The 25,836-nt window shown below is 53.2% G+C and overlaps 1 protein-coding gene across 3 annotated transcripts in view; it reads left to right on the top strand.

Annotated features, from left to right (window-relative positions):
- The window catches only part of KIAA1671 (KIAA1671 ortholog), a 203,770-nt gene that overhangs the window by 54,077 nt on the left and 123,857 nt on the right, over positions 1 to 25,836 (top strand). For all 3 annotated transcript variants that reach the window (XM_045458791.1, XM_045458790.1, XM_045458789.1), the window contains exons 2-6: positions 1,044 to 1,195; positions 2,941 to 4,551; positions 6,539 to 6,626; positions 9,473 to 12,322; positions 19,256 to 19,390. In XM_045458791.1, coding sequence (XP_045314747.1) covers positions 2,996 to 4,551; positions 6,539 to 6,626; positions 9,473 to 12,322; positions 19,256 to 19,390 — 4,629 coding nt within the window. In that variant the 5' untranslated portion in view covers positions 1,044 to 1,195; positions 2,941 to 2,995. The remainder of the gene's footprint in view (positions 1 to 1,043; positions 1,196 to 2,940; positions 4,552 to 6,538; positions 6,627 to 9,472; positions 12,323 to 19,255; positions 19,391 to 25,836) is intronic.

Here is a 25,836-nt window from a genome sequence, read left to right as displayed (position 1 = left end):
TGCCAGAGCCGGAGTAACTCCTCCTATGTCCTAGATTGCTTAGTGCCATGCAGCTCGTGGTACCTGTACTTACTCAGAATCTTAGAGGAGTGGGGAGCAGAAGAATATTCCTCATTCACCGACTTATTCATTCAGCCATTATTTTTGTACATACTCAGCAGTTATGTATTCAGTGCTACTATATGCCAAGCTGCTGTGCTAGCTACAGGGGATTCAGGGTGCCCTCTGGGGGCTTGCCATTGAACGGGAAAGACTGATACGACGTGAAGGCTCATGCAGTATTCAATATGCCCGTGTTACTCTGACGAGTCCTGCCGAGCACCTCTGGCGCTCCATGGACGTGTTAGAGGACTGTGCCAGGCTGGGGAGGTGGGGCAGAGAGGTCTGAGCTGTGTTCTGAGGGGTGGTCCTGTGTCTGTATGTGAGTGAGAAGGGTATCCCAGGAAGCAGGCACGGCAGGTGCAAACGTCCCGGGGTGCATTTCAGGATCTCCAACAGATGCAGTGTTCAAGTACTTCTGAGGCAGGAGGAACAGCTCCCAAATTAGCCAGCACCTTGGGTTCTCGGTGTCATCTCCCAGCCTGGGGACTCTTCCGGGATCACCATTCCCATTTCCAAGCAGTTAGTACTCTTCCTGTGCTCCCACATCCCCCTGTATACACCATGGTGTTTATTACTCAGAGTTGTAAGTGCTTCTGTGTGTGTGTGTGTGTGTGTGTATGTGTGTGTGCGTGTGTGTGTGTGTTTCTAACACAAGACTGTGAGTTCCCTGAATGCAGGGGATTTTTCTTGTTGCTCCTTGTGCACATGGTAGGTGGTCAGTAAACACGTTAGCAGAGGAACAGGGCAGGGGGGCAGATTTTTATTGAGCTCCCGCTGTGGACTCAGCCCTCTTTATGCTACAGTATCGGGAAGCCGAAAGGAGCGTGTGTTTGACAAGCTGGAGATGCCAGCAGATCCAGTTGGGGCTCTGGAGCTCTGTGCCGTCTGTGCACATATTGCCGGAACTCCGGAACCGAGGCTGTGGTCCTGTGTCTCCCCAGACCTGCTGAAACCCAGCCCTGCGGGAACGAGCCTCCCTGCCCCCGTCCGCCTCTGCCTTGGGAGTGTGCGGCCAGCCCCGTTCGCGATGAGACGTGACGCCGTTGACTTTCTCAGGCAGTCACACATCCCCAGCCGGCGCCTGCCAGCTCGGGTAAGTGGGGCCGGGGTGTCCGGGAGGTGGAGGGCGCCTGTGGGTTCTGCCGGGGAATTTTCTCTCCGTCCTTTGTGTTCTGCTACTGCCCCTTGTCTCATGTCCGGCTCACGTGTGTGTCCCAGGGCAGGGTTTCCAAGAGGTCACGTGGACTGGCCCTAAGGGAGACCAGTCCTGATTTTGGTCAGGACCCGACATGCCTTAGAACTCTGCCCCCGGGGCCTTGGCAGATGGAACTCTGCTGTTCTCCGATTCTCTGTCCCTCTTCTGCTGCCTCTAACCCTGTCTAGACAGCGTTCTCCGGTTTGGGGAGAAGAAATCTGTTAGCACCATCGAGCGTGTAAGGAAGAGAAAATATCAAAATCTGTCTGCCTTTCTTTCCTGCAGGCTGCTGAGTGAGTCAGAGCCGGGGGCAGCAGAGTGGGGCCCCAGGAAGGGAAGCAGGAGGCTTGCGTTGAACTGAAATACCTTCTGCTTTTATTCCATCTAGATGGGGGCAAGCTGGGGGCAGTTTTGCAGGGAGACAGAACTCGGACATGAAAGTGGTGGGGGAGGGCGGGGGGCGGGGATGAAGAACAGTCACTTCAGAAACCAGAAAGGAGTGAGATATAATGTTCAAGGAGGCCGAGGTGAATGGGGTGAGGACTTGAGGTCAGGTTTCAGCTGTGTGATGTAGGCAAGTCAGGAGACCTCTCTGGGCCCTTGCTTTTCGTCCCCATAATGGAGATGGTTATAGTCCCTGCTTCTCAGGGTTGTGCCAGGATCAATGAGAGAGGAGGGCTCCTGCCTTGAGAGAACCGCAAAGGCAAACCAGGAACGACAGCAGGTTGCGTGAAGAATGAAGTGACTTTTTGTTTTAAGGCATCTGGAAGGCTGTGGGGGGGGAGGGAGGTGGAGGTAAGGGGCAGTCTAGAGGGGTTGGGGGGCTGAGCCTGGGACCTCAGGGGCCACGAACGAACTTATGTGACCTCAGGGACTCCAGCTTTTGGTAGCTGTGTGAGCTGGGGCTGGTCACCTACCCTCTCTGAGCTTGGTGCTCAGCACAGAGTTGTGAGGAGGGTCAGCTGGGAGGTGGGAGAAGGGCTTGGGGGTGACAGGAGTGAGGGGATGTGAGGATGCTCTCAGCGGGGCTCTGGCTGGGAGTGTGCGGTGTGCGTTTGGGGTCTGACCTGAGTTCGGGTCCTGACTTCGCCCCTTACTCTCCAAGTGATCTCTGAGCTGCTTTCCTTATCTGTGTAGCAGAGATAATGACTTTTTACCTAAGAGCTGACCTTGAGATTAACCGAGGGGGGGAACCTCCTAGGGAATGTTGCCACCCTTTCCCCACCCTTCTTGGGCCTGGAACAAACTTTAGAAATGGCCCTTTAGTCCACCGACCTTGCCAAGAGTTCAGAGAGGTGGAAAGGCTGGCCTGGACTTGCCCGGTGAGGTCGGTGGAGAGTGGTTGTCCAGTACCCGGGGCGCTGGGCTCCTGGGCCCGTTCCCCCGGCCCCCTCTGCTTCGACACAGACACCGCCTGAGATTTATTTTATTTTATTTGTTTAATGTTTACTTATAATCCGAAGCAGGCTCCAGGCTCCGAGCTGGCAGCACAGAGCCCGACACGGGGCTCAAACCCACGAACAGCCAGCTCATGTCCCGAGCCGAAGTTGGACGCCCAACCGCCTTGAGCCACCCAGGGCCCAGACATGGACCGAGATTTAAATTTAATTCCCCCCCCCCCTCCTTTTCTTTTTTACTTTCAGTGCTTGCTTCTCTAGTTCGGATGTTCTTAATCCCCATGGGCCCACAACCGTAGCCATGGCGACGCGGGTTGAGGTCGGCTCCATAGCTTCCCTGACAGGAGTGCCAGGCCTCGGCGAGATCGCCCAGGAGGAGACCCTGAAGCGGACCTACTTCCGCCAGGCCGGTGACACCCCCGGGCCACCCTCCCCGCTGCTCTTGGAAGGAAAAAGCCCCCTCAGGAGCCCGGCCCGCTTACTCCCGCTGCCCAGACTTGCCCCCAAACCCTTCTGCAGGGAGAAGGTCCTGGACGTGAACCCCCCCGTCCCATCCTTGGGGCCCGGCCCAACCAGCCCATCTCCCTGTGGGCGCGCCCAGGACGTGGTGGCAAAGGACCTGGGCGAGAGGATGCCTGGCTTGGTGGGGCAGGAGGCGGGGAACGGGGAAGGCCTGAGGAGAAGCTCGTCTTCGTTCAGTAAGGCTGCCTTCCCGCGGCCCCGACCCAGCACCATGATTCTCTTTGAAACCACCAAAGCCGGCCCCATTCTGGGGAAGGGGGCCAATGAGGGGGCTCGGGAGGCCACCACGGGCGTGTCTCAGGAGCCCGCGTTGGGCTCCCGGCCCGAGGTGGCCGCCAAGCCCGCCCTGCCCGCCCGAAAGCCTGCGACCCTTCCCCGACCGGCCTCCTTGTCGCAGGACACCAGGCCAGCTGCCCCCCAAGAAGAGAAAGGCCCAAACGAGCCTGTCTCGAAGGCCAGCGGTGTGGAGGACACGGGTGATCTCGCTCTGGAGCCCAGGCCTCTCCAGAGGAGAAGGCCTGTGTCGGCCATTTTCATCGAATGCATTCAGCCTCAGAAGCCAGGCCCAGGCGGGGCGGCCGCGGTGGGGAAAGCACCCCCCACCCCGCCTGAGAAGACGTGGGTGAGGAGGCCCAGGCCCCTGTCCGTGGACCTCACGGCCCGGTTTGAGAGCAGAGAGGCCTTGCTGAAGAAGGCAGCCGATGAGGCCACTGTGGGTTCCACTGCCCAGTGTCGGGGGCCCGAGAGGTCCGACCCGGAGCCCAAAGTGGATGGGGAGTGTTTGGTCAAAGCAAACCTTCGCCTTTGTGACCCAGACTCAGACTTCCCAGAGGTAGCCAAGAAGGCCCGAGAACAGAAGGAGAGGGTGCTTTTTAAGCAGGCGGAGACGGGCAGCCTCAGAAGTGCTGGGGGCTCAGCCAGGGGCACCCCTACGGTTGACCAGCACCCCGGGGAGGAGAAAGTGAAGCTGCTCAGGGAGCCGGAGAAGGTGCCCCCGCCCCTCTCGCCCAGGCCGGGAAAAGACCAAGAATTTGCTGAGGTCAAGAGCAGAGCCGCCGACGGGGAAAGCCGGCTGGAGGGTGGATGGACCCTCAGGGGCAGCATCAAGAAGGGCATCAGCCTGTTTGGGGAGGAGAGCACTTTGGCTTTGGCCGCAGAATCGGAACCCCCACCGGCCACCCCTGAGCCCCCGTTGGCTGCCCCAGAGCGTGGGAAAGCGGTTGTGAGCGTCCAGGAGCGGATCAAAGGCTGGGCCGCTGAGAGCTCAGAGGCAAAGCCAGAGATCAGGAGAAAGCCCTTCCAGGCACGGCCGTTGTCGGCGGATCTGACCAAACCGTAAGTGGGAATGTTCCACGGGCTTCGCTCAGCCCCCGGCTGCCTCCGACAGCCTACCAGAGAGGCCCCTCAGGAAAGAGAAGCAGGCACCAGGCTCCGCACTAGGCACCTTGCAGCTCCCCCGCCCTTCTTTCTCGGTTTACCCACAGCCCCCCAGAGGAGGTGGCGTTGGCTTCCGTTTCTCAGATAAGGAGCTCAGGGGCAGAGAGGGAACACGGCTCCCTCCGGGTTCACTGTGTGCCAGCAGCTCCATTTCTTTGTCCTTTCCCCGCTTTACACGTCGCAGTGGGGAGACACCGTGCCCATTTCGCAGATGCAGATAGGAGAGGGGAAGTGCCGCGAGGAAGTCTGGAGCCCTGTGTAATTCCAGTGCAGCCTGGGTCCGTCGCTAAGCTTGCCTTTCCAGAAGCCTGAGGATGTTTACTGTATAGCCTAAGCCTCCATGAGCGGCCCCCGAATAAAATCAGATGGGTCAAGATAGCTTGAGCAAGTCCCCTTCCCTCTTGAGCCTCGGTTTGTCTCTAAAACCGAAACCTTCCTTGAAGGATTAAGGCAAAGACTAATAGATCATGCTGTGAATCGCTCTGCCCATGGGAGGCCATCACTACATTGTAGCTCCAAATGATATTGTTAATCCTGTTAGTTAACGATGAGTTTCTAAGCTCAGCCAGGCCTCTGATATCTCTTGCTCTTTTGTTTTCCCACAAGTGGCTCCCCGGCTACAACAGGCGCGTTAAAGACATGCATGCCACTGGCATACTTTTGTGGGGAAGGAACTTCCAAGGGCCACCTCTGGGCAGACTGCCCTCCCAGCCCTGGGAACCAGGACAGCCGGCTGGGCTTGGGTTCGATCAGTGGCTCTCAGCATTTAAAATCATCTGGGAAAAAAAAAAAAAAAAATACCCGTGCCTGGCACTCCCCTGCCCCCATCCAGAGATTCTGATTTGGTTGATCTGGGGAGGGGCTCATAGCTTGGTCGTTTTTCAGAGCTTCCCAAGTGATTCTCACGTGCAGCCAGGCCCGAGCTGAGATACCAGAGCAAGAGGCACCCATGCAAGGGACCTCACACACCTTTTCCTGCGTCCTCCCGGTGCCTTGGATTATTCTCATTTGACAGATGGGGAAACTGAGGCTCTGAGTTTGGAAACGACTCACCCATGGCCTCATGCCTCCTGGGTGGCGGACCCTGGACTGCAGAGTGGGGCGAGTCTAAGTGGCTTGTCTCTCTCCCCTCCCTGGTCTCTGTAGCCCTCAGCCCTGAATTCATCTTTAGGCATCCACCCCAGGGAGCTCTTCAGAGACGGGAAAATGCCAACACCAGAACACCCTTTCGTTCTCTTCCCCTTGGCAAGTGGAGAAACTGAGGCCCAGAGAGGGACAATGACTTGGCCAAGGTTACCCAGAGAGGCAGAGACCTGCCCATGCCCCCACACATTCCACGCAGCCCCCCACCCGCAGGTCCCGTGGCAGGTCTGTGGTGGGGCTGCTGTTGTGCCTGGGGTTGCTAACAACAACCATTAATTATCCCTCCTGGGGCATCTTTACTCTTCCTTAAACGCCCTCACATAGCTATTAGGGCCTTGGGTAGCCTCTTATCTGCCCTACAAAAGACGATGGGGAGGTGTTAATTATCCCCGTTTCATAGATGAAGAGACACAGGCTCAGGTGAGGCCACAAGCACAACCCAAGCTCCTGCAGTGCGGAGGCAGTAGAGCTGGGACAGCACCTAGGTCTCTTCTTCCAAGCCTGGGGCTCCTGCTACCCCAGTGATGCTGTGTTTAAGGTAAACTCTCCCCACCGGGCCCTTCTCGGTTTGGCGGTTAGAGCGGCCACAGACACATCTTCTCTCAAAGCAAACCAGGTCGTGTTGCCTTGTTGATCTCCGTGCCGATTTCACCCCTGGGTTCCTGAGCTAGTTACGGGGCGTGGGCTGGAGGGAGTCCCAGCCCCTGGCCCCGTGCAAATAACTTGGATCTTCTGGTGCCAGGTTTTCAAGCCCAGCTTCAAGCAACGAAGTCCGATATGAGAAGTGTTCTGAGCTAAGTGGCGAGCTTCCTCAGGAACCCGGAGAAAAGGTGAGAAGCCTCTGTGTTTGGCACGTCTTGTTTTCTAGTGGGTGGCTTTACTTACTGGAAAAAGAGCTTTCAGGATCCACAAGACCCAGGAAACAATCAGAAGCCTCTCATGAAGAAGAAAATGTTTTTTTTTGTTTGTTTTGTTTTGTTTTCTTGAATGCTGGGACTTTTTAAGTCCCTTTTGGGTTTGTGATTCTGCCCTCCTTAGTGTTAAATATTGTTTACAAATGTAATTGCCAGGTTTTATTTCGTTTCCTGTGCAAAGAGGAAGCGGAGCCTGGCTTTCTTATGTACGAATGCTTGCTTTTTTAAGAATTTAAAATTTAGATTAAACACTGTTAATTGGAACTCCCTCAGTTTCCCTCATTATGTCCCTGTTCCCTACCTCAGCTTGTCATCTAACAATAGCAGAAGGAGGGAAGCTAAATTGCGTAAAACTATTTTTATTTATTCTGTTTAATAAGAAAAAGCTTATGAAATAACTATAGGTCTAACTGTTTTGTGGCTGATGCATCGTGCAGAGTTTTCATCTTTTTTTAAATGCTTATTTATTTTTGAGAGAGAGACAGAGAGACAGAGCATGGGCGGGGGAGGGGCAGAGAGAGAGAGAGAGAGACACAGAATCTGAAGCGGGCTCCAGGCTCCGAGCTGTCAGTACAGAGCCCGATGTGGGGCTCAAACTCACAAGCTGTGAGATCCTGACCTGAGCCAAAGTTGGATGCTTAACCAGCTGAGCCATCCAGAAGCCCCTAGTCCAGAATTTTTTATTTTTATTTTTACTTTTATTTTTATTTAAGTCATCTCTACCCAGCGTGGGGCTTGAACTCATGACCCCAAGATCGAGTTGCACGCTCCCCAGCCAGGGGCCCTCAGAATTTTCGTCACTCCAAATGGAAACCCTTAGCCAGTCGGTCACTTCCCATCTCCCACCTGTGGCCTCTGGCAACCACGAATCTACTTTCTGTCCCTATAGACACTTGCCTATTCTGGACATTCCCTACAGATGGAATCACAAAACACATATCCTTTTGTCTGGCTTCTTTCATTTAGCATAATGTTTTCAAGGTTCCTCTGTGTTGGAGCGTGAATCAGTACCCTGTCCCTTTTTAATGGCTGAATAATACCCCGTTGTACAAGTGGACCCCAATTTGTTTATCCATTCTTCTTCTGGTGGACATTTCGGTGATTTCCACCTTCTATGAATAGTGCTGCTATGATATAGGTGTACAAGTTTTTATTGGAACATGTGTTTTCCCTTCTTTTGGGGATCTACCCAGGAATGGGATTGGCTACTTTGATGGTTAAGTCGTTGTTTAACTTGTTTAAGTAGACTTATTTCTTTTTTTTTTTTTTAATTTTTTTTTTCAACGTTTATTTTTGGGACAGAGAGAGAGCATGAACGGGGGAGGGGCAGAGAGAGAGAGGGAGACACAGAATCGGAAACAGGCTCCAGGCTCTGAGCCATCAGCCCAGAGCCTGACGTGGGGCTCGAACTCATGGACCGCGAGATCGTGACCTGGCTGAAGTCAGACGCTTAACCGACTGCGCCACCCAGGCGCCCCTAAGTAGACTTATTTCTTATTTCATTTCATTTCATTTCATTTCATTTCATTTCATTTCATTTCATTTCATTTCATTGTATTTCAGAGAGACATAAAGTGCAAGCGAGGATGGGGCAGAGGGGGAGAGAGAGAGAGAGAGAGAGAGAGAATCTTAAGCAGGCTCCATGCTTAGTGTGGAGCCCGACAAAGGGCTCGATCCCATGACCCTGAGATCATGACCTGAGCCGAAATCAAGAGTCAGACGCTCATCCGACTGAGCCACCCAGGAGCCCTGAAGTAGACTTACTTCTCGCAACAAAAAAAGGTTAAGAAATGGCTAATTCACACACTCCTGTTATAAAATCGAACAGAACTGAGGTGTGTAAGAGGAAAAAACGACGTTCTCCTCATTCCTTTCTCCTGCTCTGACGCCCTTACTCACTGATGAACTTATAGCTCTTCTCCCTTGTTTATCTACATGTATACACACATACACATGCGGTTGTTTAAAAAATGGAATCGTTTTAGAAATACACTGTCTGCAGTCTGCTTTTCTCCTGCCCACACAACAGTGTTTTGTGTGTTGTTAGAGATGACATTGGGACCCACCCCCTTCTGTGGAGTCAAGTGCCCTGTGGCATTTCATTGTCTGCATTAGGTCAAAGCTCACTTAGCCCGTGCCCTACAGATGGGCGCCTAGGTTGTTTCTGTGTTGGTTTTGTTTCCTCAAGCGGTGCTCCCTGAGCCTTCTCATTGACGCCGACTTGGGCACCCGAGCCAAGAAAGAGTCTTGGCAGGAAATTGGCCAGATGAAAGGAAACGCGCATTTGAACATTTTTATGTTCTTGCCAACAGTTTCCAAGAGTGTCCATTTTCCCACATGCTCACCCTCACTGGGTGTGTTCGGTCTTTAACATTTTATGGCATCTCACTGTTGTGATTTTATGTATTTTTATTTTTTAAATAGTATTTTTTTGTGGGTTTTTTTTTAAGCGTTTATTTATCTTTAAGACAGAGACAGAAAGAGCACCAGTGGGGGAGGGGCAGAGAGAGAGAGGGAGACACAGAACCCGAGGCAGGCTCCAGGCTGCAAGCTGTCAGCACAGAGCCCGACATGGGGCTCGAACCTATGAACTATGAGATCATGACCTGAGCTGAAGTCGGACGCTTAACCTACTGAGCCACCCAGGTGCCCCTGTTGTGATTTTAAAAGCAGCTGTGTTGATCACCTCACCTCTTCCTTTCCCTTTCAAAGTCCCTTAACGTCAGTTGCATTGTTTCTTTTCTTTTCTTTTTTTTTTTCAGCAAAAGGAAGGGCATGGTGTGGATAGAGCATCCGTCCTGAGAAGCTCCTGGAAGCCTGGAACGCTCCGAGAGAAGTCGAGGCAGACACAGTGGAAGGACAGTCCTAACCAAGTCCCTGGCAACTATCGGGGTGAGAGCTCGGTGGGGGCTCTGAGCCCTTCTGACAGCACTCCAGAAGATGATGGAAGCTTCCAGACCGTGTGGGCCACGGTGTTTGAGCATCACGTGGAGAGACACACAGTGGCTGACCAGTCAGGACACCATCCCTCGGCCATGGCCCCCAGAGATGTGGCTGATGCCAGTGTCTCAGGGTTCAGACCCAGGCGCGAGAGAAGCTCATGGCTGGGGAAGGACCTGCCTGAAAAGACAGCCCTCAAGAAACAGAGCTCCAGAGGGTTTGAAAATCCTGATGCAGAGAAATGGGGACAGACTGCCCTTTCAAATGGTGAACCCAGACAGTGTCACGTGCCCTTCCCGGAAGAATACCCTTTGGACGAAAAACACAATAAGACCCCCTTCCTCCAACGTGCTGAAAACCCTCCCTCATCCCAGAGGGTCGAGCCCAAGTATGACATGATGCACACAGTGGGCAAGTATGCGCACAGTGAGGCCGTCTCCGTGGCGTTGGAGGAAAGAGCCATGACCCTACGAAGTGGCAGGTCTCGGCTCTCACCAAAGGGGAGGCAGCAGGCCCGTGAGGTCACCCCTGCAGAGCCAGAGTACAGGCTGGAAGGTCAGGCGGGGTCCGTCCACAGGGCCAGTTTGATTTGGGAAGCTCAAGGGACTCATGAGGTCAGTGAGCCAAGGCCTGACTTCCGGGAGCCAAAGGACACGTTTGGGGGCAATTGCCTGTCACCCAAATGGACAGGGGGGGCGACCTTGAACTGGCATAAAGCCACCGTGGTGGCCAGTGAAGAGAAAGGCTCGGAACTGAGCCCCGGGGCCAACAGCGAGCGCTCAGCCAGGTCGTGCGGCTCCGAAGTCCCCTCTGGGAGGGCCATCCAGGTGGCCGTCTGGGAGGCCCCGCACGAGGGGCCCGCTGGGGCCAGAAACAAGTCAGGAGGCTGCAGCTCAGCGGGAGAAAGGGGTCCCCCCTGGGGGTGCCCTCTGGATCCTCTCTGTCTGGCTAAGGACGAGCCCTCCGACTTCCGAGCCCGGCCACATCCAGAAGCGCTTGTGCAGAGAGGGCCCCTCGCTGTGGCTTCCTGTGAGGGTGAACCCAGGCCAGCCCAGGCACCAGAGCCTGAAGTCAAGATGCGGAAGGCGGGTCCTGCGGACCAGAGATTCGAGAGGTGGCGACGGCGGACATTACCGCACGACGTGAAGTTTGAGGAGTTCAGCTTCCTGGCCCCAGAAAACACCTCGAAGGTGGAGCAGAGGCGAACAGACCGTTTGAGCCCCACCGTCAGTGCCTTAAGAAAACCCCAGCTCTCCCACAACAGGGTGGAGGCCCAGGAGGAGAACCCAAGTGCTTCACAGGACCAGACTCGCCCAGAGGTGAAGCAACGGTCCTCTCTGGAACCGAAGGCGACATTTTTTGCAGTGACATATCAGATTCCTGATACTCAAAAAGCAAAAAGTACTGTTAAGTCAGGGCCCGAAAACTTGACGGAACATTCTAGAAAACCAGCACCGCCTCCATCTCCTCATCCTCGAACACCTACCTTGGCTTCTCTTCACCATGAAGGGCCACTGGAGAGCAAGGGCAGTAAAAACTGGACTAAGGGCAGAGAGCACGACCACACAAGCTTTTCAAAGCCTCTGAAGCCAACAGACCGTCTGTCACCTCTTGGAAACAGGATTCTGGATCCTTCTGTTGAAAGAATCATGGATGCCGACGCCTCATGGAGTCATCGGAGACCAGAAGATGGCACCGGTTTTCAGAACAGTTGGAAGGATTGTGGGACCAAGACGTCCCCCAGCGGCGCTCCCAAAACACCCCCGGCTTCCAAAAGTCACCCAGAAGCCAACGATCTCCTCGCCAGAAGGGGCACTGAGGTGGTCAGTGCAAGGGTCCCGGGTAAAATCAGAGATGGCTACAGATCCAGTGTTCTTGACATTGACGCCCTGATGGCAGAGTACAAGAAGCAGGAGGTGGAGGAACCCCTGGAGAGGGCACCCTCAGTGCCCAGCGGCTCGACTCAGGAGAGGCCAGGCCATCTAGGCAGGGTGGAACCAAGAAGGAGGAGCTGGAAGGAGAGGCCCGAAGCCGAGGGTCTGCAGAAACAAGCAGGTTTCACCGAAGCAAACCACAGTTCTGCTCCTGGCCCTGGCAAGCCGCAGGCAGAGACCCCGGGGGCAACCACAAACACCAAATCCAGCTCTCCTCTGTGGGCTCTGCCAGTCTCAGCTCCTTCTGAAAAGTATCCAGGGGTTTCTTCAGGCCCCACCGGTCCCAGGAGAAAAGTCTCAGGAATCCCCGAGGATGACAGAAGGGCCTTTGCTAGTAAACATCAAGGTGCAAAGTATTCAAATTACCCAGCCGAGTCAAAGCCCCCGACCTGGGAGGATCTGGGCAGTGGGGCCAGCGTGTTGCCCAAGTCGTCCCCTGCTCACCAGAAGAAAGGGACCCCGAGGAAATCCATCGGGACGGAAGAGGAGGCCAGTGTGTTCCAGTGGGGTGATCACCCTTATGACCGTGACAGGTCACAGCTGGATGTCAAGAGAGCCTATTCGGAGAAGGGTCCGCCTGCCAAAATCCGAGAGGGCCTGTCTGCCATGCAGGAAGCCAGAGAGAGGAGACGAGAGCGGCCCCAGGGGAGGTCCAGCCTCCCCGGAGACAGTTCTGAGGTCAAGGAGACCAAAATGGGGCTCTGTCGGCGAGAGTCGGGGACTCGAGACCCTCAGAAGGTGAGTGGTCAGTTTTGTAAGGCATTGATTAAACACATAGGCCAGGGGGGGCTCAAAATCCCACGCGACATGGGCCGGGTGGGTATGTACATGAGTGGCGGGGATTGTGGCAAATAGAGAGCTCAGTTCCGGCCAGTTCTTGACACGCGATGCCTCCATTTAGTCCACGGGGCCACCAGTTTGAAACCTCTGGCCTAGAATGATGGTGACGATCGGTATCATTTATTGAGCACCCTCTGTCCGTTCCTGTGTGTTGTCATCAAGTTCATTGTCGTGTCCTGCATATTCAGCATCATGCATGACATTTTGTGAGCATTCAGGGAATACTGGCTGTTTCAATGTTTAATTATTTATTTTGAGAGAGAGAGGGTGAGCAGAGTGGGGGACGGGCAGAAAGAGAGGGAGAGAGAATCCCAAGCGGGCCCCCAGTCATCAGCACAGTGCCCTACACAGGGCTCGATCTCACAAACCTTGGGATCGTGGCCTGAGGCGAAATCCAGAGTCAGATGCCTCACCGACTAAGCCACCCAGGCGCCCCGAGTGAGTGAGCGATCTTAGGTGAGTCTCATGACAGTCCCTCTTTTGTGGGACAGTTGGAGTTTCCACAGAGGCAGGCCTTTGCAAGTAGCTGTTTGAGGAGGTGATTCCCCGCTGGGATCCCCAGTGGAGAAGTGAGGCAGGTGTTAAAAGTGCCCCTGTGGGCATCTGAGGCTCATTCTCTTTGGAGCAGTAGCATAGATCACCCCTGAGTTGTCCTGTCCAAGAAGCAAGGAACCTGGCATATATATTTTCCATTTCCCTTCTGTCCTCACTGGGGGCTGTTTCTGGGACTCTCAGCATTCAGACTCTTCCATTCTGTCTGGTGCCATGCTCAGTGGTGGAGAGAAAACTCCCCACGCGGCAGGACACCATTGCCATCGGCAGGTCCTTGAGCTCAGGGCTGGGCTCCCACAACGTCTGCTGCGGGTGCAATCGTCTTGTACCCTTGAAAAAGCCCAGGCTCAGAGAAGTTAAGTAACGTGTCTCAGGTCACACAGCACCAAGTGGCAAAGCTAGTATTTGAACCCAGGTCTGGCTTGATACCCAAGCTTTCACGTAGGCTACTCGGTGGTAAATGAGGAATCTTGAAGGTAGGGAAGAAATCTGAGGCATGGAGCCTGCCTTCGGGAAGCTTATGATCTCTGCAGGGAGATGGGACACGGTGACCCACGGCCAGGAAATGATCAGGTGCCGAGGTGAGGTGCTGGAGAAGAGGCCTGGGAAGGCATCCTGGAGGAACTGCTGGCCGGAGCCCACGCTGGGGGGTGGTTATGAGTTTGGATGGGCTGGTTGGGGGGGTGAGGGCATTCGCGGCAGAAGCACAGCACGCGCAAAGGTTTGGAGGTGGGGACCAGACATGGCAAGCTCTGGGAGCAGTGCGGAACCTTGGTCCCTGCACTGCCACTCATAGGCTGCGGCGTCAGCCAACTGGCACCCAAGTCCCACATCTGCCACCCGGACCGAGTGACGAAGGGCAAACCCTTTCACTGAGGCGCCCGAGCCTCAGTTTCCTCATCTGTAGAAAAGAAAGCAGAGGGTCCCGCCTGGGAAGGGATGTTGTAGACACGAAAAGAGTGGGATAGTGTCACCATCCCCCCGACACACGGGGTCGACCGGGGTTTTCCAGTTACCACGTTCGGACTCCTCTGTGCCGCTCACCAGCTGTGTGTAAAGCACACTCCTCCGCGGAGGTGACCGACGTTTCTGCCCAGCAGCCCTGTTGGTAGAAATGGAGAGACCGCGCTGGCCAGGTCCCCGGTGGGCGTGGGCACAGGACCGGCCCGTGGGTTGTGTGGATGCGCTGCCCGAGGAGGGTTTCACGAGGCTGTTATTGTGGGAACAGCAGGAGAGGGGAGGGGGCAAGGAAAGGTGACACCTGGTCCTTTTGCCAGCGCCTTGCTCGGGGGGCCTGGCGGCAGCGGGAAAGGCGGGGCGTTGTGGGGAGGGGAGCCCCGGCCCAGCCTTGGACGCCCGCCCGGGGTGCGCAGGCCCCACGAGTGCTCGTTGTCAGGGGATCTGTTTTCTCACTGAGGGATTGAGAGGCCTTGGACCAGCTCCCTGTTTCCCTTCCCTCCTGCCCGACCATCTCTGGTTCTTGATCTTGAAAAAATAAATGGAAGCAATGCAGAAGGACAAAGTGTTGGTTGTTGAAAATTCAGACCTTACCAGAGCGAATAAAAAAGCATACCCCTTGAGCCCCCTTCCTGTCCCCGCCCCTCCCTTCGCCAAGATGCAACCACGGTCACCATGTTTGATATGTTGCGGCTTTTCCTAAACACCACAGAGCTGCTTGTCCATGGTATGTATCTTTATTTGTAGCTGTTGTATTTTTCCTTATTGCAAAAGGAGTGAACGCTTGTGTGAAACTGAACCGTGTGATGGAAACATACAGTTCAGAAGGAAAAGCTCCCCTAGATGACGGGTCTGGGGCACAGCCTTCCAGACCTGTCAGTGGTTCTTAGCTACAGGCAGTTTTGCCCTTACGGCACGTTTGGCAAAGTGTAGGACATTTTCTTCCTTCCTTCCTTCCTTCCTTCCTTCCTTCCTTCCTTCCTTCCTTCCTTCCTTCCTCCCTCCCTCCCTCCCTCCCTCCCTCCCTTTCTAAATGTTTATTTATTTATTTCTGAGACCAAGAGAGAGAGAGAGAGAGCAAGAGGAGGGCAAAGAGAGAGGGAGAGAGAATCCCAAGCAGGCTTTGCCCTGTCAGTGCAGAGCCTGATGCGGGGCTCGAGCCCGTAAACCATGAGATCACGAACCGAGCCAAAGTCAAGAGTCTAGGATGCTCAACTGACTGAACCACCCAGGCACCCCAAGTGTAAGACATTTTCTTTGTCACAACCAGGGAAGAGTTTTCTCCTGGCTTCTAGGGGGTGGAGGCACCCTGCAGTGCAGATTGTCCCCTGCCCGCACCCGAGGCTCATCCAGCCCCTTAGTGTGCGTTACTCCGTGGGTAAGGAAGTCCCCGTCAGATACAGACACAGGTATAGCATACTCTCTTACAGAAACATGGTAATATTCTACAGGAAATCTTACAACTTGCTTTTTTTTTTTAAGGAAAAAAAAAAAAAAAAAAGAAGCCTGATGCAGGGTTCAAACCCACAAACTGTGAGATCATGACCTGAGCTGAAATCAAGAGTCAGGCTCCTCAAGACTAAGCTTTTTTTTCTTTTTTTTAATCCGCATACTTATTTTTTTTAAAATTTTTAAAAATGTATATTTATTTTTGAGAGACAGAGCATGAGTGGGGGAGGGCAGAGAGAGAGGGAGACACAGAATCTAAAGCAGGCTCCAGGCTCTGAGCTGTCAGCACAGAGCCCGACGGGGGGCTTGAACCCACCAACCCTGAGATCGTGACCTGAGCCAAAGTCGGACGCTTAAAAGACTGAGCCACTCAGGCACCCCAATGTTTAATTTTTTTGAGAGGGAGAGAGAGAGACAGAGACAGAGACAGAGACAGAGACAGAGACAGAGGGAGAGCAGGGGAGGGGCAGAGAGAGAGGGAGACACAGAATCGGAAACAGGCTCCAGGCCCTGAGCTGTCACCACAGAGCCCGATGTAGGGCTCGAACTCACCAGCTGTGAGATCCTGACCTGAGCTGAAGTCGGACGTTTAACTGACTGAGCCACCCAGGCCCCCCTATCCACATACATAACTTTGTCCCAGGCCCGATTGCAGTGTTCCATTTAATTAAATGATTTATTTTCATTTCAAAAGAGAGAACCTTTTCCAGAGGCTCCAAAAATACTTGAAGGCATGGAGTATAAATCCTCTGCATTCCTCCCATCCCTTGACCACTTAGATTCTTTTTTGGTCCGAATTCGTACAGCGTCTCTTTCTGAAAATACAAGCAAACACGAACACATATTCCTAATTTTGCCTCTGGTTTTTTCTCCATCAAAGAGCGCATTCTCTCCAGGTGGTTGGAACTTTGGGTGCACATGGGAGTAACCCAGGCAACCCTAAAAGAGAGCGATGCAGGGGCCTCACCCCAGACCAGACTGGTTGGAATCTCTGTGGTGGGGCCCACCCTTGTTAGATTTGACTCTTCCTTTTTTTTTTTTTCCCCCTGTGTGAGTGTCCTTGGGAGCGTTTGGATTCAGCCCATAGAGGGTGTCCTCATTCTTTTCGATTGCCATATGGTAGAGATGGCGATATTTCTGATCTTTGGCTATTTACAAACCACGGGCAGACGTCACTTTTGCACACGTGCAGGTTTGCCCGTGGGTTGAGAATGGCGATAGTCTGAAGGTGAATGCAGTTGTAATCTTGCAGGATTGTGCCAAAGTGCCCTGTGTTGTCCGGGGCTATGCCCTTTTACAGATAGCCTCGCCAGCAGGGGCAGGGCCCCACGTCCCCTCAGCCTGACCAGCCGGGTATGTTACCAGACTTCTGGATCTCCTGCCCCTGATGACCACCCACCTGTTGTCACATGTATGAGGCTCCTTGTATTTCCTTCCTGTGACCTGCTTGCTCAAGTCCCGCCCACTTTTCTTTTGGAACATGGCCCTTTTCTCATCGAGTTATTGGAGTTCTCTATTAGCGAGGTGAACCATTTTACGTCTATGGTTTGATTTCCCCCTGGAGGCGGCCCCGGACGGCCTCTCGGGCAGACTCGAGATCAGGCCCTAGCGTCGTTATTTATTAGCTGTGTGACTCTGGGCATCTCGCCAGACCTCTCTGAGCCTAAATTTCCTCATCTGTGGAATGCGAATCCTGCCTGCTTCGTGGTTTGTTGGAGATTTATCGTGAAATAATGTGTGGTCAAGACCGCGGCCCAGGGCCTGATGTGAAGGAGGGTTGACGGAATCTGAAAGAAGCGCCTCCAGACCTCCGCTCATTTACTACATTTAATAAATGCACTAGCCCTGAGCCAGGCCCTGATCTAGGCACCACGGCTGCCGGAGGGACCAGCCCACTGTATCAGGCTGTGTCACACGATAAGGCAGCCACCAGTCACATGTGGCCATTTAAATGTAAATCAGTTTAAATAACATTAAAAATTCAGCTTCTCAGTCCCACTTGAGCCATGTTCAAGTGTTCAAAAGCCACAGGTGGCTCAGGGCGACTGTTATCGTACAGCCCGAATAGAGAACATCTCCATAATCGCAGAATGTGCCCATGGATGGCTCAGGTCTGGGGGGCAAGCAGACCTCAAGTGAGTGAGAGTGCTAAGTCCTGGGGAGATAGAAAAAGAGGCGATGGGGAGGTGACTCTAAGAGGGTGGCCAGGAGAAGATCCCCTGGGAAGGGGACCTGAGTGATGGCCATCATGTGGATGAGCCAGTCCCGTGGATGCTGGAAGGGTGCCAGTGGGCACAGGGGGCAGGGGCCAGAGCATAAGGGAGCCACTGATTCCCAAGGTCATCTCGCCATTGCACATTGTGTCAGCAGTGCATGAAGGCTGGTTTCTCTACATCTTTGCCAACACTTACCTGTCTCTTTGGTTCCGCCATCCTACCGGGTATAAAGGTATCATCGTGGTTTGGATTTGCATTTTCCATGGCACATCGTTTCATGTGCCTGTTTGACCATGCGTATCCCTTCTTTGTCCATTTTTTTAAGTTGGGTTATTGTTCTCTTTTATTATTGATTTGTAATTGCTCTTTATATATCCTGGACCCAACTGCCTTCACAGACCTGTGATTTGCAGAAATTTTCTCCCATCGTGTGGGTTTTATTTTTCACTTTCTTGATGGTGCCTTTTGAAGCACAAAAGTTTTTCATTTTGGTGAGCTCCAATCTATTTTTCCTTGGTACACTTGTGCTTTTGATGCCATATCTGAGAAACCATTGCCTCATCCGAGGCCGTGAACATTTACGCCCCTATTTTCTTCTGAGAGTTTTCTAGGTTTTGCTCTGGCCTTGAGGTCTTTGATCTATTTTGAGTTGATTTTGGTTTGTGATGTGCGGTTTGAAGCATGTTTCGAAGGCAGAGTCTCAGCTTCGTTGATGAGGTGGACAGAAGCAAGAGACTGGAGGGCGACCTGAGGGTCTTGGCTGGCACGGCTGGGTGATGGGCGGGGCGGGGGAGGAGCAGTTTTGGAGGGAAGGAATGGGAAGGATCTGTTTGGGGCATGTGGAGTCAGAGATGAGTGTGACCGGTGCAGGGAGATGTCGTGGGGTCCCAACGTGGACAGACAAAATCTGGAGTTGTCTGTGCACGCTTGGGATTTATTTAAAGCCAGGGGGTGTTATGAGAGATCCCCGAGGGAATAATGAAACAGGGAAAGAGAAAGCTCTGGGGCTGGCCCTAGGTGAGTGGACATCCCTCTGAGATGCGGGGAGCCTGAGAAGGATCAGGAAGGGAGGTAGGAGGAAACACAGAGGGTTTCGAAAAGAGGCTGTGAGGCAAGGGATCCAAAATCCAGCCTTGTTCTTCACTCATGCTGTGTGTTCTTAAGCAGATGTCTTCCCTCTCTGCGCCTTCCTATCCTTGGCTGTGCAGAGAGAGTGTAGGGCTGGCTGACATTTATGGAGGGCTCCCCACTTCCCGGGCATGGGGGGAGATGAGCCTGAAGCCAGCCAGGTGCCCAGGACTCGTCGGGCACACTGCCGCCTGGTGGCAGCACTGTGTCACTGACTGCGTGCGCTGCTCTCACTTGGTTCTCCCCTGAGCCTGGAAGCTGAACACTCTTATTATGGGTCTTTCCCCACATGGTCAAGGCTCAGAGAGGTGAAGGCACTGACCTGAGGTCACACAGTTATTAGGTGGCCGAGACTGGCTGAACCCAGACCCCGTAGGTTACCTCCCATCATCAAGGCAGACCATCGTGGGGTGGGCTTTAGTTTTCGTTTTGCTCTTTCAGGTACAGAATGGAGTTTCTCACCGTGACAGATTTGTTCTGTAAATGCGAAAGCCCCAGGAAAATCCTTTGCCTGTGTTCTGTGTCTCAGGTGCTGCCACAAGACCCAGAGAGGGGGGATGCCCCGCAGGACAGTGAGCAGCTACTCTGGCAGGTGTCCCCTGCAGCCTCGGGTCCCCGGAGAAGTCACAGTTTCTGCAAAGACAGGAGGAGCGGGCCTTTTGTGGTGAGTGACGCTGGTGCGGCCAGACTGGAACTCGTGAGGGGGTGGGACACCGCCGGGACTGTGGTCGTATGGACAGTCCTGGCTGGCCTGGGGGCCTGAGGGGGTCGCGGAGGGGCAGGTGCCTGTCCCGGAATTTGGTGCTGGCCACGGTTCTCGACGTGGAGGGTGTTTGGTGCCTCTGCCAGGAAGCCTTCGCTCGTCTTGGGTTTCCAGACCAGTGCAGAGAGGTATCTTGTGCCTGGCGTGGAGCAGATAAGAGAACAGGCCACGGGGCCTTGAGGTTCTGGGTTCGAGTCCCAACACCGCCCCTCTCAGTCTCTTTCAGCAATTGGCTTCTTTGCCTGGAAAACAAGATCATGATTTCTGTTTCTTTTGCGCCGTTAATTTAACCAGGCTGGTCCTGGAGCCAGGTCACCAGGGCTCAAATCCTAGCTCTGCGTGCAGACGGGTGTTTGGCCTCAGTTTCTTCATCTGTGAAATGGGGATAATAACGGCATCTACTGCACAGGGCTGCCATGGGGGCTCAGAGAAGATGGTGCAGGGAGCGTTCGGCATGGTCATGGGGACACAGTCACACTTTAATGAGTGTTATGGTTACCATCGTTATTATTACTCTGGTTTTCGAGTCTCTCTTTGCCTGTCACTGAGTCTGTTTCTTTGGGCCAGCACTCGCCCTCTCTCTCAGCCTGTTTCCTCACTTGTTAAGATAGGTATTTCTTTTTTTTTTTTTTTTAATGTTTTATTTATTTTTGAGACAGGGAGAGACAGAACATGAACAGGGAAGGGTCAGAGAGAGTGAGACACAGAATCTGAAACAGGCTCCAGGCTCCGAGCTGTCAGCACAGAGCCCGACGCGGGGCTCGAACTCATGGACTGCGAGATCATGACCTGAGCCGAAGTCGGCCGCTCAACCGACTGAGCCACCCAGGCTCCCCAAGATAGGTATTTCTTTAATGAGGCAACCCCAGTTCTGCTCACGAGGTCATTTGGATCACAAGCTCTGTGTATTTCAAGGACACTTGTGCCTGGTCTCGGGTCTTGGAGATATGGGAAGCTCCAGGATTTAAATCCCAGGTTCTATCCCTTCTGGCTTTATGGTCATGGGCAAGAAATCACTCTTCCCTGAACTTCTGGTGAAGCTCCTGGTGAAGAAGGATGCCCCCCGCAGGGTTCTTGATGGGAGAATGTCTATACCAGAGTCAGGGGGGCTGACTATATGTCAGAGCGGGAGCTCACGCTCAGACCTCGGCTAGCGGCTGCTGAGCAGCCCCAGAAAGCTTGGGTGTTCAGATCCCAGCCACAGACCTGTGTACATTTGAAACCACCTGGTGTTTTTGTTAAATGTTCCCTTCCACTGATTTCTTCCTTACCCTTTTCTCATTGCCTCTCCGGTGGCACCGACTCAGCTTATCTGATTGTACTTGAACTTTCGTGTGTGTAAGCCAAACAGAGGTTATGGAGAGAAAAGCATTTAAGGCCTATCTTTTTATAGTCTCTGCTTGCTGGCATCTTCCCTGGTGGCCTGGCTTCCCCTCTTCCACTCTCTGTCATTGAGGAGCCTTTGTCTTTGGAGTCCTCAGGTGGCTTGCCTTGGCTCTCTCCTTGTGGCTCCCTGAGGCCTCTGCCCCATTGCAGCTCTGCTTGATTTCCTCTCCTCGGAGGCGGGTGGGCAGGGTGGGGGCCTCAGACCTCATGTCTCTGCTTTGAGGACTCACACCTGCAATTCCAGGGAGTGGCCACCAGGGGGTGGTGGTGTTCAGCTCACTTTCTGATGGCTCCAAAAGCCTCACTCTGAGGACCTCAGCATTGGGCACTGGAGGCTGAGAAGTGGGCTCCACTTCCAGCTCTGTCACTGTGTGACCTTGGGCAAGTGATCTGACGGACCTCAGTGTGCCTCAGTTTTTTCTTCTGTAAAACGAGGATGGTCCTATCCGACCTCAGGAGCATTTTTGTGAGCAGTAATGAGATTGCTCAGCACTCAGAGGAATTGATCCTCAATGAATACCAGGGCTGCAGTGACAGCTTTTCCTTCATTCTCCCCCCTTTTTTCAGCTCTCTCATTGTAAGAGGGGAAACTGAGGCCCAGAGAGCAGGCCGGACTTAGTCAGGGTGACCCTCCAGGTGAGGACTGGGGTCCTGAGCCCTCGGCCCTGCTGGCCGCCCTTACTTCTCTGCAAGTTGTCAGACCTGCACGTTGTATTTCCTGAGGTGCCTGAGGGGGGCTGCGGGTTTCCAGTTTGGGTTCTCCATGTTTTGAGCCTGGTCTCGGGCCTTGTCCATCCCGATTCTACCCCCCATGGTGGGGAGTATGAATCCCATTTAGCAGAGGAGGGAGCTGAGGCCCAGAGAGGTCAAGTCGCTTGCCCAAGGCCACACAGTTAACATATGAGGGAGCCGGGATGGAGACTAGGCCTCTTCTGCTTCCAGCCTCTGACCTGGGCCCTGTCTGCCCCGGGACAGTGTCTTTGGCCTGCCACCAACCCCTGCCAGCCCCTCTCTGGGCCTGCAACACTTGGTGCATTCACTCACAAGGGAGCAAAGACAACCTTGGCCCTGGGGGTGAGAATGTGATACTTGTTCAGCCCGGGGTTGGCCGCCAGCTGTTCTGCCGCGGCCGCCCTCTGGAGGGTGCCTGGGACTTGCCCGGTCTGCGCAGCCCCGCTCCCACCTGGCTGACACACAGCCCCGAGCACTGAAAGACCAGTGTGGCCCTGGCTCTTGATCGAGGCAGTGGGCAAGTGAGTTTACCACTCGGAGCCTCTCTTTTGGGAATCATGGTAATAATAATGCCTAATAAGTTACGGTGCTTAATGCGTGGTATAGTTACTAGTATTATCCCCATTTGACAGATGGGAAAACTGAGGCCCGGAGCCATTAAGTACGTCTCCCAGGTTGGAGCTGTGATGCCAAGATGTTCATAAAGCACTGAGCACAGTGCCGGGTGGAGAGTAACTGCCTGATAAATGTCACCTGCTGTTACTCTATCGTTAATTATTATTTGCCGTCAGTTTCTTTTTCCTCTACTTTCTCTTGAAGGGCTACTCGATGGAACAGGAAAGCGTCCCCAATCTAGAAGTTTCTCTGCTGTTGAGGAAACTGAGGCCCAGCAAGGGGAGGTGTCTTGTTCAGGGAGGGCCCCGCTGCAGCCAGGACAGAGCTGGGACAATAGACCATGTTTCTGGACTCCCTGGCCAGTGCTCCCCTGTTGCTTCCAGGGCTCTACTTAGCAGGACGTTGGGTCCTTGTGGCAAATCCGAGCCCTGTGCCGGGCCTCGTCCCTCACCCTTCTGTGGATGGTCATGCCCTCCTTTCCCCAGAAAGTGAGCCTTTGGTCTGCACTCAGGCAGGTGTCCTAAAGCACAGTGACTCAGTTGTGGACCATGGCCTTGGGTCACAGTTTGCCCCAGAGGCCTCTCCCATGACTGAAGGTACACATCCACCAGCTGTGGGGGTTCCCTGTAATGGGGCAGGTGGCGGGCCTCTGTTGACCTTGAGAATGTTCTCCCAAATCTCCAAACCCTGGGCCGGCATTTGCGGGCTCCTTCTCTCATGGGCCCACTGTGTGCCAGGCCCTGGAGATTCTCCCAGCTTCCTGGGGCTACACTTCAGCGGGACCTGCAGGTAGCCTAGGAGGGTCTAGTTAGTTGGAGGAGGAGGAGAGGAAGGACACTAAGGAAGGAGGAATTGCATATGGAGGTATGGAGGTGGGGTGATGGAGGAGGCATGTTTGGGCAAGAGTGAATAGACCAGTTTGGCCGAGGCGGAATGTTGGGGGGTGGTCTCAGTCTTCCTTTTGACAATTTCGTAAAAAATTCTATTTACTTGTTTTGAGAGAGACAGAGACAGCACAAGTGGGGGAGGGGCAGAGAGAGAGGGAGACAGAATCCCAAGCAGGCTCCCCAGCGCAGAGCCCGATCGCGGGGCTCAAAGCCACAAAGCCGCGCGATCATGACCTGAGCCGAAATTGAGAGTCGGGCGCTCAACTGACTGAGCTCCCTGGGCGCCCCTTGACAAATATTTATCTACATGTCCTTGGTGCTGTGCTGGGCATTGGGCTACAGTTACAAACGAGACACAGATAAATAAGAAGGTAGATAAACACTTGCAGTGGGTTCTAAACGCTCCTGTTCATTGAGCACTTACTATGTGCCCGGCACCGTGCCATGGGCCTTCCCGGGATTCCTCCCTTTAATTTGTTCAAGGTTCAAAGGAGGGACACTTGTTTGAGGTCTTGAAAGATGAACAGGTGTTTGCCAGATGGGTGTGATCGGGGAAGAGGTGGTTTACCCGCCCCCCTCCCCCCCACCGCGTGGAGGGAACAGCTGGGGCAAAGGTTCAGGGGTGTGAAGCTGTTCTATGCACTGAATGTGATCTAGAGTCCAGGAGACGGTATGGAGGCTTTTACACTTTGATGCTTCATTCCCGGACACCCCCAGCGTGTTGCTTTAATGCCAAGTTCAGACGTTTTCCTGCATCTCTTGCTGAGCAAACTGTGGTGCTTGCTTCTGAGGGGTGGCGCCACCTCCTGGCAACCAGACCTGCCAGAGCAACACTGAGAGCTTTGAAAGCAGTTGAGTCTGATAACTTCATTAACATGACTGGAGAAAGGAGGGAAAAACCATTTGGGATTCTAATGCGGAGAGTTGTGAAGGCCGTCAACTCGAGGTGAGGTAAGCGGAGATTTGTGAAGTGGCCCCTGGTGGGTACGTTGTTGGTTTGGGCTGGATATTCTCTTTGAATTTTAGTTGGTTGACTAGGCATTCGAGTGGGAAGGGAAAAAAAAATCAAAATGAAAGAGTATATGTGAACTGCTAGAAATAACTCATCAAAGATTGTGCTTGAAAAACAAGCTTTGAGTAAAGATTGTGTGTGTGTGTGTGTGTGTGTGTGTGTGTGTGTGTGTGTGTGTGTGTGTTGTTTCTCTTTTTAATCCAGGATGTGGATTCTTCTCCCAGTAATGTGTTGCTTGGCATTTCCATGTTTGATGTTGGGCCTGTGTTGATGCCATTCGAATGGAAAGCCTTAGGATTGTGGCTCACTGGCTTAATTGAAAGGGCTAATTTGTCATACAAGATGTTCAAAGGTGGGCAGCTGTTGGCTTGGCTCAGCATCTCTGAGAGTCTCTTGGGGTTTCCCTCATGCTTTGAGCCTCATGGTCCCAAGATGGCTGCCACTTTTCCAAGCATTAAGTTCACTCTCTGGTAGGAGGAAGTGGGAAGCCAGAAGGGTCATGCTGGCTGAGTTTGAAAGAAAGCAAAAGCTTTTCCTAAAGCACCTCCAGAAGATTTTAACTTACACGTCACGGGTCACATGGCCCCTGCTAGCAGCAAGAGAGTCTGGGACAGTCAGTGCTCAAGACTTCTGGCCTCCATCATGGAAGCTGGCCAAGTGGAATAGGGCTATTGGTTATTCGAGAAATAGCATTGTTTAATACACAGCCTGAAGGAAAAAAAATGGGGATTTTCAGGTCCTCGTCAAGGAAGCTTTGGTCTCCAAGTCAGGATTTGGGACAAGAGAGAAAATCTGCCCAGGGTCTGTACGTTGTGATGTGAGATGTGTGCTAGGCACTGGGCCTCTGGGATGGGAAGGCACAATTCTGCCCTCAAGGCCCCCATTCTGCTGGGGAGCAGGGCTCAGAGAAGGGAAGGAAGGCTGAGGTGGAAGAGACAGCTTGGGTGGTAACTGGTCCAGGGGCCAGAGTGCCACTCCCTGCCTGGGTGAGTTCAGGGTCACATGCCAGCTTTAGGAGTGTGAGTGTGGAGCTGAGCGGTGAGAAACTCGTTGACGCCCTCTGCCCCTAGGAGGTTCAGGAATCCTGACTTGTGGCTAATTCCATTTGTTAATTGTTTCTTGTCTGTCACTGCTGGGTTGAAAGGACTGGGGAAGGCTGAGTAATTTATGTCTCAGCTGGTTAAAGTTCCTTTTCTGGATTAAAACCAGTCAGGCCAGGAGGCTTTTTTTTTTTTTTTAATTTTAATTTTTTATTTTTTTATTCCTAGGTTCTTAAATGCAAATGACCAATTGTGCCTGAGATTTTGTATCGGGGTATTTTGTATTCATACACTTATCTAGCTTCCACCCACCCATTCATCTGCTTATCCATCCATGCATCCATCCATCCTCTACCCAGTTATTTATATATACAAATCTCTAAGGATATAAAAATGAATAAGTTAATTTCTGTCCTCAAATTGCTCACATTCATAGACTGTGAACAAGTGATTATATAATCCAGGATGATAAATACTAGTCATTCATTTATTCACCCATTCATTCATTCAAGAGATATTTATTGAGCACCTACTACTACGTGTCATACACCGTTCTTCGTTCTTCGGGTAGAGCAGTGAACAAGACATAGGTGGCTCCTGCCCTCCCAGAGCTCATACTTTAATTCCTTTTTGAGTTTATTCATTTTTGAGAGAGAGAAAGACAGAGCATGAGCA

The sequence above is a fragment of the Leopardus geoffroyi genome, chromosome D3 (assembly GCF_018350155.1).
Source record: "Leopardus geoffroyi isolate Oge1 chromosome D3, O.geoffroyi_Oge1_pat1.0, whole genome shotgun sequence".
NCBI lineage: Eukaryota > Metazoa > Chordata > Mammalia > Carnivora > Felidae > Leopardus > Leopardus geoffroyi.
Note: the sequence above shows the minus strand (reverse complement) of the source record. Positions and strands in the feature narration are given on the sequence as shown.